Source organism: Heterocephalus glaber, unplaced genomic scaffold, assembly GCF_053883595.1.
Source record: "Heterocephalus glaber isolate CG9 unplaced genomic scaffold, H.glaber_assembly_v1.0 deba00000122, whole genome shotgun sequence".
NCBI lineage: Eukaryota > Metazoa > Chordata > Mammalia > Rodentia > Bathyergidae > Heterocephalus > Heterocephalus glaber.
The window spans coordinates 57415188-57427800 of record NW_028258138.1 but is presented as its reverse complement, the minus strand read 5'-3'; the positions used below and the strand labels follow the sequence as shown (position 1 = coordinate 57427800).

Here is a 12613-nt window from a genome sequence, read left to right as displayed (position 1 = left end):
TCCCTATGTTCCTTTTTTTTAAAAAAAGAAAGCATAAAAGAATATGAAGAAAAACGTAAAAATGTCTCCAGATCTCAGTATTTAGACATAAACTTTGTACCCTTTTGTTCTTAATTACCTTGAGATTATGTAAAGTGTTAACAAACTAGAAACTAAATAAAGAAGTATATGCAATCCTCTGCTGTTTGTGCAGCTTTTTGTAAGTCTGAAAAAAAAGTGTGCCACTGACATAGAAACAAATTTGTGCATAAGTTGCAAATCTTTCAAATATATCATCTCATACAATCCTTATAGGAACCTTTCTGATACAGAAGGTTCTATTATTGTCCTCACTTCATAGAGACCCTGAAATCTAGAAAGTTTTAGTAACTTGACCAGTAGCTAGGAAGTGGTAGAGGTGGGATTCACCCTTGCAACATTTACACCATACTGTTATGACTCTCAAGAAAGTTTAATTCTCTTTTCATTGAGTCCTGGTGTTACTTAATCTTGATATGTAATCATATTTTCAGGTTCATCTCAGGAGATCTATGACTTAAACACCTCAGAAGAATTTGGGTACTGGTATAGATGTGCGATTCCTATATAAATTTATATGCACATATATGCTATATATATGAACATACATTTTATATACATACACATACAGAATACAGTCTTTCTTTAGATGCTGCTTACCTGGGGGAAAGAGATACTACCTTCTAGAACAAGATTCTGAGCATAGTTTTAAACATCACATGTTTGATCCTTGAACTGACTTTGATGGCTGGCCCTCTATTTGAGCCCAAGGTTACCTTATGGGATGATTTAGAACACTATCTCCAGTTTTTCCTTTGACAGTCTTAGGATCAGTCCTCATCAGTTTCCTCTTTTTTTTTTCACCTAAAACCAAATTTTGCTCCCATTAACTGACCTCAAAAACTTCCCAATATGTTGTAAAGTCTTTGCAGGCAGGGATTGAATCCCTTTATCTTTCCAAACCAAGCACAGTACCTGGATTCTTACCTTGAATGTTGTAGGAGCTTAACAAATGGTTTATTAGTTACATTAATTAAACATGAGACTACTAGATAGCATGTCTTATTGAGCTTCAGCAGCAGTAGCTGAAAAGTTCCCCAAAGCTGAGGTTGATCTTAGTTAATGTTGTTTCAGAGGGATTTTGTCGGGATAATATAAAATTTTAATTAAATGAAAATAGCAGTTTATTTCCCTTTTCCTAATATCCCCACATAAAATGCCATTTATTAAATGGATAAACAATTCAGGTTTTCTCAAAGTATCATAACAAAGGCATAGTACAGAGTTTTAAAATTTTTTTTATTTCATATAGGGCTTGCATAGTTAATGTTTCCACTTATTAGACATTAAGAAATTTTGAGTGAAGAATGAAGTTATGAAATAGATGTGCAAACATGGAAGTACAGACTGTAGAGTTTGAATAAGTTAATACTGTTCTATCAATGTCATTTTGCCCTTCATTTAATAACTAGGCCATTTCCACCAATATTTATTTTATTTTATTTATTTATTTTTGAGACTGGGGATCGAACTCAGGACCTTGCACTTGTGAGGTAGGAGCAGTGCCATTGAGCTAAATCCCCAGCCCTCCACCAGTGTTTTAAATATGGTCTATAATTCAATGAAACTTTTTGAGTTCCTACATTAAATCATTTTAGGACATTGAAAGTAGGAGTTAGCAAATCATTGCTACACATTTGATCTTAGCCCAACGGCCAAGAAGGGATAGCAAATCATTGCTAAAGAGAACCAAATAATAAGTTAGTAAGGGTAAATGCAACTTACTGAAAAGTCCAATATAAAAACAAATAGCTTATGTACTGGGATGTCATAATGCAGCGTTTGACCTTTCTGTACCCTACTAACTCAGATCCTGGGTCTTATTCATACAGGGCCACTGCAAACACATTTTCCTTTGTGAAAATTAGAGACTCATGCTTTTTCCTGAGTAAAATTTTTGAGTATATTGACAACTGGAACAGTCCTGTAACCAGTCCTGAAAAACAGACTCTTTGGGCCTTGTTTGTTGATTTTGAATTGTACCCTCTTGTAAGGTGAGGAAAAGTGGAATGATAAAGCAGACATCACTAGCTCTGGGACTTAATCAATAGCATCTAGTTTCAACTCACCTAAATTGTGGCTTTGTAACCAAATTTTATTTTTAAATCAGTAACCAAGGCATCTACATTCTATTAAGAATCACACAAAACTGCTGCTGAGAGGGCATACCTTGGTTCAGTCTGGCTCTGTGAGATTGGGGTTGGGAGCCCATGCCCTGGTAGGAGCAAGCTGGTGTATACCCATATGCGGCCCAATTTTCAGGGTTCACATATTTACGTATTATTCGCAGTGGATGAAGCCTCTTTACCACCACCCCCTGTAGTCTACCCTGCTTGGTATAGAACTGAACCACTCCGAATTGGGCCTTCTGCAGCCCATGAGAGGTACCAGATGTGCCAGTGAGTGTGTACATGGCCTTGCTCTTGTTATGGATGCCAGTGTAGATGTACATGACAGAGAACCTTCCCCATTGCTTTAGGTTTCAGCAGAGAAACTCAGTATCTTCTTCCCTGCCATCATATACATTCTCATGTCCACTTTGTGAGTGTTGTAATCCCCTCCCCAGCTATGTTGCTCTTGTGTTATGCTGGATTCACTTTGTATAGAAGTACACAGCATTCTGTGAAGTACTCAAGACAATTCAATGTTTCTATATTTAAATGAGCTCTCTGATGTCTAAAATAGAAACTTGAGGGCCAGGGATATAGCTCAGTCGTGCTGTTGCCTGCCTCCCAAGAAGCTCAAGGTCCCGAGTTCAATCCCCAGTACCAAAAAAAAAAAAAGAAAGAAAGAAACTTGAGCTTTTTTTCATTTATATTTTCCACATTTTACATAAATTAATCTTTGTACTTCTTTGTACTTCAAAATCTTTCCTAAATGGAATGTCATTTAAAAAATTTAGACCACATATAAAGTATAAAAACAGTTATCTATCCTCAAATACTGTGGTTAGAAATATATAGCCCCTGAATTTCTGAGCAAAAAGTGGTTTATATGCTCCCTTAAATAGTCTGAGTCCTTTTAAGACTTGCTAATATGAGCTGGAGCATAAGAAAGTTCCTACGTCACTAGCACCCCCAGAGTCTCAGTCCAGAGTGAGTTCACTTGCTGAAGAGCTCAATTTCCCACCCAAAATACAAACCCCAACATAAGTTAATCTAGTTTCAATGCACCTAAAAGGTGTTAGGCTGGGTTGGAAGGATTAGTCTAGCTCATTTAAGAAACATCTTTTAATTACATAAATTCACAATGAGAAATGTTATTCACTATGAAGTTTACATAGCCTTTTATTTTTGAATTATGTGTTATGGAGCATTTCAAACGTAACAATTAGATGAGGATAATGACTACTTGTACATCATTGCCTGGTTTCAGTAGTTATTAATATTTTGTCAGTTGTGTTTTATTCAAATCTTCCTTCTCTTTTCCTTTGCTCCATAGTATTTTAAAGTAAATTTCAAACATGTCGATCCATCTGTAAATATTCAGCACTTATTTCTACCTTATAAGGCCTTTTTTTTACCATAATATTCATGCCAAATCATGCCTATAAAATTAATAATTTCCTAATATCTAGTACTCACCCATTTTTACATTTCCCTGATTGTCTCAAAAATATCTTTTTACCAATTAGTTGTTCAAATTAGAGTTCATGTAAGGTTCATGCATTGTGTTTGGCTGTTTATCTCTCTTGGGTCTCTTTTCTATATAAATATTTATATATTTTTCTTTAGAGTTGTTATAATTCATTAAGGGGGTTTAAAGGGAAAAATTGCTACCAAAATGAATGCCTTTAGGCTTTGTCTTTAAATCATTAATTTGTACATTCTCTACATTTTCAGATTCATAAATATTTAATACTAAAATGTGAAAGGCTAGGAAATCTAAGGGAAAAAAGGTTTTCCATTTGAGGTTCAAAACCAGTCATGAATTGATTTTATTACTCAAGGGCAGAAACCAAATGTAGACATTTTGCCCCCATCCTATTTGAGTTCAAGTATGTCTATATTAAATTACATTTTAAAGCTATATTATAATTTGACCTAACCAAAATATCACTTTATGAATATAAAATTTGTAAATAATGAGCCCTTTGCTTCTGAGATTTTATCTTTTTTATCTTTCAAATTTTGGACATGTGCTTCTGTATAATAAATTCAAATGAAACAATACTTTCTTAACAAACATGAGCATTTACATTTCTTTACTGCTGGCAATTAACATACCTAAATGTCCATTTGATAGTATTCCCTTAAATTCAGTGTGATAATTGAAAAGCATTTTCCTTTGTAAAATAGTTGAACCACATATTTGCTTCTTTTTTAATACTTATTTTTTCATTCTAGCAAGTTGGTGCATGATTTGCTTTCAGCATGGGTAGGAGTACAGAGAAGAACTTACACTGCCACTACAGTTTTAACACTATCATCCTCAATTTAAATTGTGCAGTGCTTCTAAAATGCCTCAAGATTTTACCATTTCTTTTTATAAACTCTCAGTCTTGTGATATCTTTCCTTTCTTAGGACATGAACGAGTCTGCCAAACAAGAAGATATTTTGGAATCTACAACAGATGCTGCGGAATGGAGTCTAGAAGTTGAACGTGTACTACCACAGCTAAAAGTCACGATTAGGACTGACAATAAGGTATCAAAAAGAAAAAACATCTTGTTTAAAAAAAAAGTTTTTTAGAAGCAGTTTTAGAGTGGGAGTACTCCAAATTATACAAATTGGAGAAGGATGGTAGGGTTCAGTTTCCAGTGTTTTGTCTTAAACAGAGATTTAAAAAATTGTTAAATGAATAAATGATGTATTACAGTCCCAAAAGTACAAAATAGTTCTTTGAAAGAATGATTTGGAACACATCATGTTTCGCGAGGATTGAGGGATATTTTCTCAATACATTTTAATATATTTTCTTGGAAATCATACCTTGTTGAGTTGAATAGGAATTCCATGACTATACCAACTGATTGGAGTTAAAAGATGGGTTAGAACCCTGCTGAATAGCAAAACCAAAGGCAACAGGTTGCCTTAAATAATCTATTCAATACATATGACCAAAAGTTACATGTGAAGAAGACAATCAAGAAACCATATATAAGATTTAGGGATTAAGCCAAATAAACTCGCTATTTATTGTATTAAGTTTCTGCTTCCATTTTCACTTTTAATTGTATAAATAATGAATCAGGACAAGCAAATAGGTGACTAGACAATGCTGTTCTTATTAGCAGAGTGATAACCTTTACAATGATTTTTAAAACTTAAAGCAAAGAGGTTTCTCATCCTTAGAGGATGGACATAAACCCCTAGAATTATGGAAAAAAGAATCTAGAGAAGCTCATCACTCTGAAGAGAATGTGCTCTTCTTTCTGCCCCCAAAGTAGAAGCCCTTCACTGATTACTAGTTTCAGAGTATCTTGGAGGCAAATTCATCCTTAGAATGTATTCCAGAGCAGGTAAGAAGTAGCCTGTATTAGAACAGTGTGAGACTAGGAAGAAGAAAGAGTTCTTAGTAGACTATAAGCAACTATGCAACAAATCCTATCCAAGATAAGTGGACAAATCCTGCAGCCTGCTTACTATATATCTACCCAGTCATTGTGGAGAAAACAGCTATTATTAACTATATTGGAGATAAATTCACTTTTAATATCTCATATATAAATACATATTAATAATTTCTTCACTGAGTAGATCTTTGCTAGAAGTTTTAATTTGCAAAAAAACTGATTCTTTTTTTGCAAAAAAAAGTTTCTAACTGCTTTTCTCAGAAAATTCTATTCATAAAATTTAAAATCATCATTATTGTGATTCTTGTTAGAATAACATGTTAAAATAATTCTGCAATTGGAAACTCTTAAGTATAGTTTAATCTCGGAAGCAAGTATAACTTGTTTACTTGAAACGAAGTATCCTATTGAAGTCAAACATCTCATTTAGAGGCTAATAGGGAATTTTTTGGTTTCTATTTTAGCACAATCATTTACTTCCACATGATAGAACAACTTAAGAAAGACTATACATGTAATTGAAAGCATATACTGTACTGTTTTACAAAGCTAAGCTACATGCAAAGCAAATTTTGTAATAGACCTATATTGCAGTATTCAAAATTCTGAGTTTGTGGAGAATGTGTTCTGATTTGGGAAAGAATTAACTAATTGAAAGTAGGACTCATTCTCATGCCATGCTGTCAGGTTTGTTTGGTTTTTTTTTTTGGGTACCGGGGATCGAACTTCGGACCTTGCGCTTGCAAGACAGGCAAAGGCACCACTGAGCTAAATCCCCAGCCCCATGCTGTCAGCTTTAATCTTGTGAGGATATACTGTTTCAAAGGAATTACACAATGAAGTTTATGCCAGCATTCCAAAATATCAGATAATGTTCTTTCTTTTAGTATTTTTTAGAATATGCAGATATCATTTTGAATTTAGATTTTTATGGTAAAACATACTTATCCAAAGTCATAACTTTAAGAATTCTTCTCTAGACAATTTTTAGTCTTTGTCCAGGATTTTGCAAACTTTTTCTAAGCCTTTCAGATGAGAAATGAGGCTTTATTGTCCATTCTTTATTCAGCTTACTTAAGGAAAATAAAATACATTGGTTTGAAAGAATAAAGGGGGTAGTGAATAGAGAAATAAAAATAAAATAATCTAGTTACATATGAGGCTTCTTCTCATAGACTTATTATGTTCTTTCATCAGAAGCCAACTGTACACTATGGTAAACCCTGGCCTACCTCAGCTCCTGACTATTAAAATCACAGTCTCTCCTTTACTTTCAGCCAACACAATAACCTTTAACAGGCTGTATAGAACATGTAGAAATTTGTGTTTGAGAGGGAAAAAATAAATTAATTAATTTGGGATCACTGTTTATGTTTTGCTGGTCACCATTGGATTACATTTTAAATAGCTTAGAGATTGTGAGAGATAAGCAATAAAGGTCCTCATTATGTAAACCCATTATGAATTTCTTTAAAATGGTTTTTCATTAGTAGAAATAATCCCATATTTATATGGCACATGTTATTCTAACAAGAATCACAATAATGATAATTTTAAATTTTATGAATAGAATTTTCTGATCAAATGTTTGTTTTGCTTTTTTCTCTCACCAGCTCAGTTTTTTCCTTCAGTGCTTCCAAACAGGGAATTACCAAAAAAGGAAAATTTCCTTTTGTTATTCTTTTTTACTTATTATAATATGCATGCTTTGATGAGATCCTGTCATATACCAGTATTTTATTTTGTATATTCTCCATAATGTCGCAATCAAGTTTTTATTACTAAACTAGCTTAGCCCTGTTGTCTGGCACCATTTGCTTCTGTTGCCAGTGTTTGAAGAATGTAAACTAATTTTAGTATTAGCTTAAACAAAATAGAAAGGCAAATATGTTGTCAAAAATACAAATAATATGCTGCACAACTGAAGATAAAAGGGTTTTTGTTGTATGCTGATTTCAACGAACTATGTTAGTAATTCCCTTTTTAGGGTTAGTTATAAAGAATGCTCCTGTTGATTACTTCTAGGGTAATTGTATACCCAGAGACAACTCAGATCTGCAACGAATTGGAATAATAAATATGTCTGAAGAAACAGAAGTTTGGTATAAAATGACACTCTGGTAACACCTATGACCAGATGGAGAAGACTTGGGGGTCAGTTCCTTAGTCTGAGGGTACTTGAACTAAAATCCACACTGGTCCTCCCAAATACCATCTGAGAGGATTGTAGGCATACTGTGATTTTAAATTTTATCTTTTCTGTCCAACCTTCCTTGTATTTTTTCTCATTATTTCTTTTATTCTTTCCTCAGTTTTTAACCTTTTTTTTTTTTACTGTTTAAGACAAACAGTAGTGCTGCACAACTGCTCTGGTAAATTTAAAGCTAAATTAGAGCAAATAACATCTGTGATTAGATTAGGCTTAAACCCATAACTGATTAATAATTATCCTAATCTTTGAATCTTTTTAAAATACAATTTTGCTATTAATTATAAAAATTGTACAACCAGTGTTTCAAGGAGGAAGAGCCAGGCAGTCTTCTGTGAATTAGAAGGTAGTGGTTACCGATTGGTCTATTCTGAGTTTCTGATTTATTGAGCCAAGAAGATGAGCCTACCTCGCATACCTTCCCTTGGCCCCAAGTTCATAGTCACTCGAGTTATATACTGTGTGACTTAGTGCAAGTTATTTTAGCTCACTGTTCATCCTTTCCCAGATCTGTAAAATGGAGCTGATTATATTACCTCTCAGAGTTGTGGCATTTCAGTAGTGTCTGACATGTAGTTGGTACCTAGTGAATGTTAAATATTGTACATTATTATTGTATTCTATTATAACCCTTTAATATTTTGTGCCTATATCAAAAATTCAGGAAGAATTTATAAGATTTCTGCAGAAATGTTTCCATCATTTCAGGAATATTTATAAACATCAGCTTTATATTCTTACATGGGGCTGCAATCCAATTCGTAGAACTATCACTTTGATTTATCTTTCCAGTTTTTTCTCTAGTCAATGTACATATACTATGATAATAGTAATAACTGGCATTCACTAATGTGTTAAGCACTGATCTTAGCATTTCACATGTAGTAACTCAATCCTTTCTACCACCCTGTGAAATGCAAGTACTTCTTACCACAAATAAGGAACCTGAAACACAGAGACATTAAGGAACTTGTGTTTGCTTTACTTTAATAAGCAATAGATGTGGTGTTTGAGACGACAACCTAGGTTTTTGCCCAATCAATTAGAGACAATGTAGCAGATGGTTAAAATCTAAATTGTGGACCTATGTTGCTTGTATAAAACCTGGCTGTGGCAGTAAATAGCAATTAGGTTCTGTGGGCTAGTTACTCAACCCCTCTATACCTTGGTTTTCCTATCTATAAAGTGGAATTTATTAAAATATCTCCCACAGTGATTTTTTAAAGGACTGAACATATTTTTAAACAACCGAACATATCTAAAGCACTTAGAATGGTGTCAGAAGAATCACATATGGTATGTTGACATCATGTGTGCTTTTATTTATAGTGAGATGATGAATGATCAAAGTATGTTATATGTATGTAGGAATCTGCCAGAATGAAACTCATTAATCTGTATAACCAATAAAAAAGTAGAAAAGGGCCGGGGATTTAGCTCAGTGGTTCCGGCGCCTGCCACGTAAGCACAAGGTCCCGAATTCAATCCCCAGTACCAAAAAAAAAAACCCCAAAAACAAAAAAGTGGAAAAAATTGCTTCATAAGCATTTCTATACATTGTTAAAAATTATAAATAGTGACTTAAATGGCTGCATATAGTTCTTGAAAGCTATCATGAGTACCCAGCTGACTGCCGGAGAAAAGAGCTGGTTTGGCCAAGCTAATAAGTGGGTTAGAGTTAGACCAAGAGGCCTAGGATGAAGATGAAATGGGAGGACAGAGTTACACCAGAGCTGGAGGTTAAAATATAGGCAAGCATGAGAAGCATAAAGTCTGATAACACAGACCAATAGCAGGAAATGGATCATGCCAATGAGTCATTTTAGAGAAACAAGTGGTAATTGAAGGTAAAAGTGCCATTGAAAAGTAAAACATGGAAGACAGGAAGCAAAAATGAAGAATTAAATAGAAAATTAGATTTAGGAATTTTCTAACTCACTGCTGCAAGAATGTACAGTCAGATCAACCTGTAGGTTGTAGCTGCCATTACTTTTTTTTTTTCACTTTGTGTGAAAAGTTCTCTTTCCAAGTACTTTATGGCAATTATTGAGAATAATAGTTCCCCCGTGATTGAAAATTTTAAATTCTATGATAACTTATATATTTATATATATATTTATATATATATTTATATATATTTATATATTTTATATATGTATTTTATATATATGTTTATATATTTTTTTATTTATTTATTTATTTATTTTGGCACCGGGGATCGAACTTGGGACCTTGTGCTTGCAAGGCAGGCATGCGAACCACTGAGCTAAATCCCCAGCCCTATTTTTTATATTTTTAAGTGAATCAGTTGGCAGTTGCTGAGTTAAATGTAACAATAATTAAAGGTGAGCTAACAAAAAATTCTACATGCCTATTATTGATGGGAAAATAGAAGATGTAGGTGAATATTCATATAGATGTTCATTTTCTGTATTATTTTGAATATGTAAATAAATAATACTGTTTCTTAAGGACAACTATTCTATCTTCTTGAGTTTTCTTTATACTCTAAAAAGTAAACATTTTACTTTCTTAAAAAAAATGGAGACTATTCAAATGAGAATAATCAAGGGCTATTTATTTGAAACTTGCTATAGGAAGGGAATTAACCACCATCACTTACATTTGGCAGAGACTGAAAGGCAAGAGAGAAATTTTTGAAAAAATATGTTAGAGCAAAGGGAGGGCTTCAGGTATGTACAAATATGACTGGAAATCTGGAGGCAGACTAAAACAAAAGTAGAAGATCATGTGTGATTGATTGATTAGGGGAAGATATTTGGCTTTGTCTAAATGTTGATCCAAAGTTTGAAATGGGTGCCCAGAAAGAGCAAGGAAGCTGACCATCACAAGTAAGTTCTAAGTATCTGGGGCTGATTGTTACAGAGGTTATGATTTGGCTACTGGTGTGAGTCCAAACTCTGTGTCTGTGTTTGGGCTGGCATTGTCTGCTGTCCATTCATATATTCAGTCTCTCAACTCTTCATAACTCAAAGGAAAGTGGCTGCTTAAAATCATCAATGCTATTAACAAAATTTATGAACAGAATTATTTCCGTAGTTTGTTTAATCACAGTAGGAGGCAAGTAAACATTAATATTTGTTCTTATTTCCAGAAATAAGGAAGAGCAGAAAGTGTAGAATCAGCCCTTAACACAGGCCTTTTTCAATTGTGCAGTATTTACTGTAAAAGATTATACATTTTAATGATTTAATATTAGATATTTAATGCAATGGACAAATGTTCTAACATCCTTTAATGCCTTGTGGATATTGTAATTAAAATTTTGATTAATAATTTAAATAGATTTTTTTCAAATTATGATTAAATATTCCCTTTCTTTTTCTTAAGAGGTAGTTGGGTAGGTACCCCCTTCAATCCACTAAAATATCTGTATTATGTAAATCTTCAGATTCATTACAAGGAATTTAGAAATAGAGATTACTTTTTAAAGGCTTTGGGAGTATTACAGCATGTGTTTCTAATTATTTAAAACCTTTGATTCATTGAACTGCTTTTTTTTATCTCCTTTCCTGTTCTTCAGTGTCTTTTTCAGAGTGCAGCTGTGAAAAGAACCTTAAACTTTAAATTCAACTCCAGGCAGTTGGATTTTGTTTTAACGTAAATAAACCATATAGGTGTTGCCTTGGGTAATTTACAGCAGAAAATCTTTTTGGAAGAGTCATTGTTCTAAGGATAAAATTATTGCAATAGTCTTGAGCCCTTGGGCTCTCCGGTCACTGTGAGAGCTAAAACCTAAGCTGGAGGAAAGAGGCCTCCCTTAATCAGCAGGTAGAATTCATTTAAATAAACCTGGAGGGACTACAGAATTGCTATATTAGATCTCAGTCTCTTCAAATTGGGAGCCAAATCCTGCAGAAAGTTACAATGGTAGGTTTTCTCTTTTTATTGTTGTAGACAAATCTGTATCATGAAGCAATAGAGAGTAGTTCTCTCATTCCAAAGCACTACAGAAAGTAACTTGCTTTGACCTTCTGCCATCACAGTGTTTCAATGCAGTTTAAGAAGATGTTAATAAAATTTAGCTTTTCTAAATATTTCTGACCTGCAGGAATTTAAAAATTGTTACAGCTTGGGAGTAAAGAGCATTTCATTAAGACTTATATTTTGGTTGTTGGATAAGATAACAGTAATAGGATTCTTGCATCTGTGAGCCAAAGGTATAAGATATTCTGTGGGTTAGAATATAAGCATACATTTTATATATATAATAGTTATTAAAATAGGATTCTGCCTGTTATTTGATAGTAACAGAGAAGTGATGTTTCTAATGCTTACAGGTTTTCTGGTAAACAGAGCTTCTGTTAAAAAATATTAATGTAATTTAAAGAAAACTATAAAGCACCAAATTTTTAAAAAACGAGCTGTTACAATTACCGGTAACAAATGTAAATACAGGTGGCAATAAGTTGATCTCCATGAGGCTCCATACAGGAGGAATAGTGCCAATTACTGTCACAAATGTTTGTAATTGTATCTATTGCTGTGAGACAATAAATGATTTTTTAATATAGCAGGGCCATAAATGTACATGCTGCTGTTGTTTAAACAAAATACAATTTTCTTCAAATTTATCCTTGAAACACCTGCTATAATCAAAAAGAGGTGAATGCTATCAAAATAAATTGCCTAAATTAACTAGAAATACATAAATTTTTAGAGCAGCCTGCATGATTGCTCAACTGTCACATCCTCTCAGAATGAAGGAAAATATTCACTGATAGACTTTTACAGCAAGCTTTCTTTAAAAGTGTCCTGTGCAAAATAGAACATTAATTTGGCCTGCTGT

General features: G+C 33.4%; 1 protein-coding gene and 1 long non-coding RNA gene across 2 annotated transcripts in view; one reads left to right on the top strand and one right to left on the bottom strand.

The window, feature by feature from the left end:
- The window catches only part of LOC147830443 (uncharacterized), a 90117-nt gene that overhangs the window by 16714 nt on the left and 60790 nt on the right, over positions 1-12613 (bottom strand). The gene's annotated exons all lie outside the window — the stretch shown is intronic.
- Ift57 (intraflagellar transport 57) overlaps positions 1-12613 on the top strand; it is a 66775-nt gene that overhangs the window by 24836 nt on the left and 29326 nt on the right. The window contains exon 6 of the mRNA XM_004835762.4: positions 4603-4725. Within this exon, the coding sequence (XP_004835819.1) occupies positions 4603-4725 (123 nt within the window). The remainder of the gene's footprint in view (positions 1-4602; positions 4726-12613) is intronic.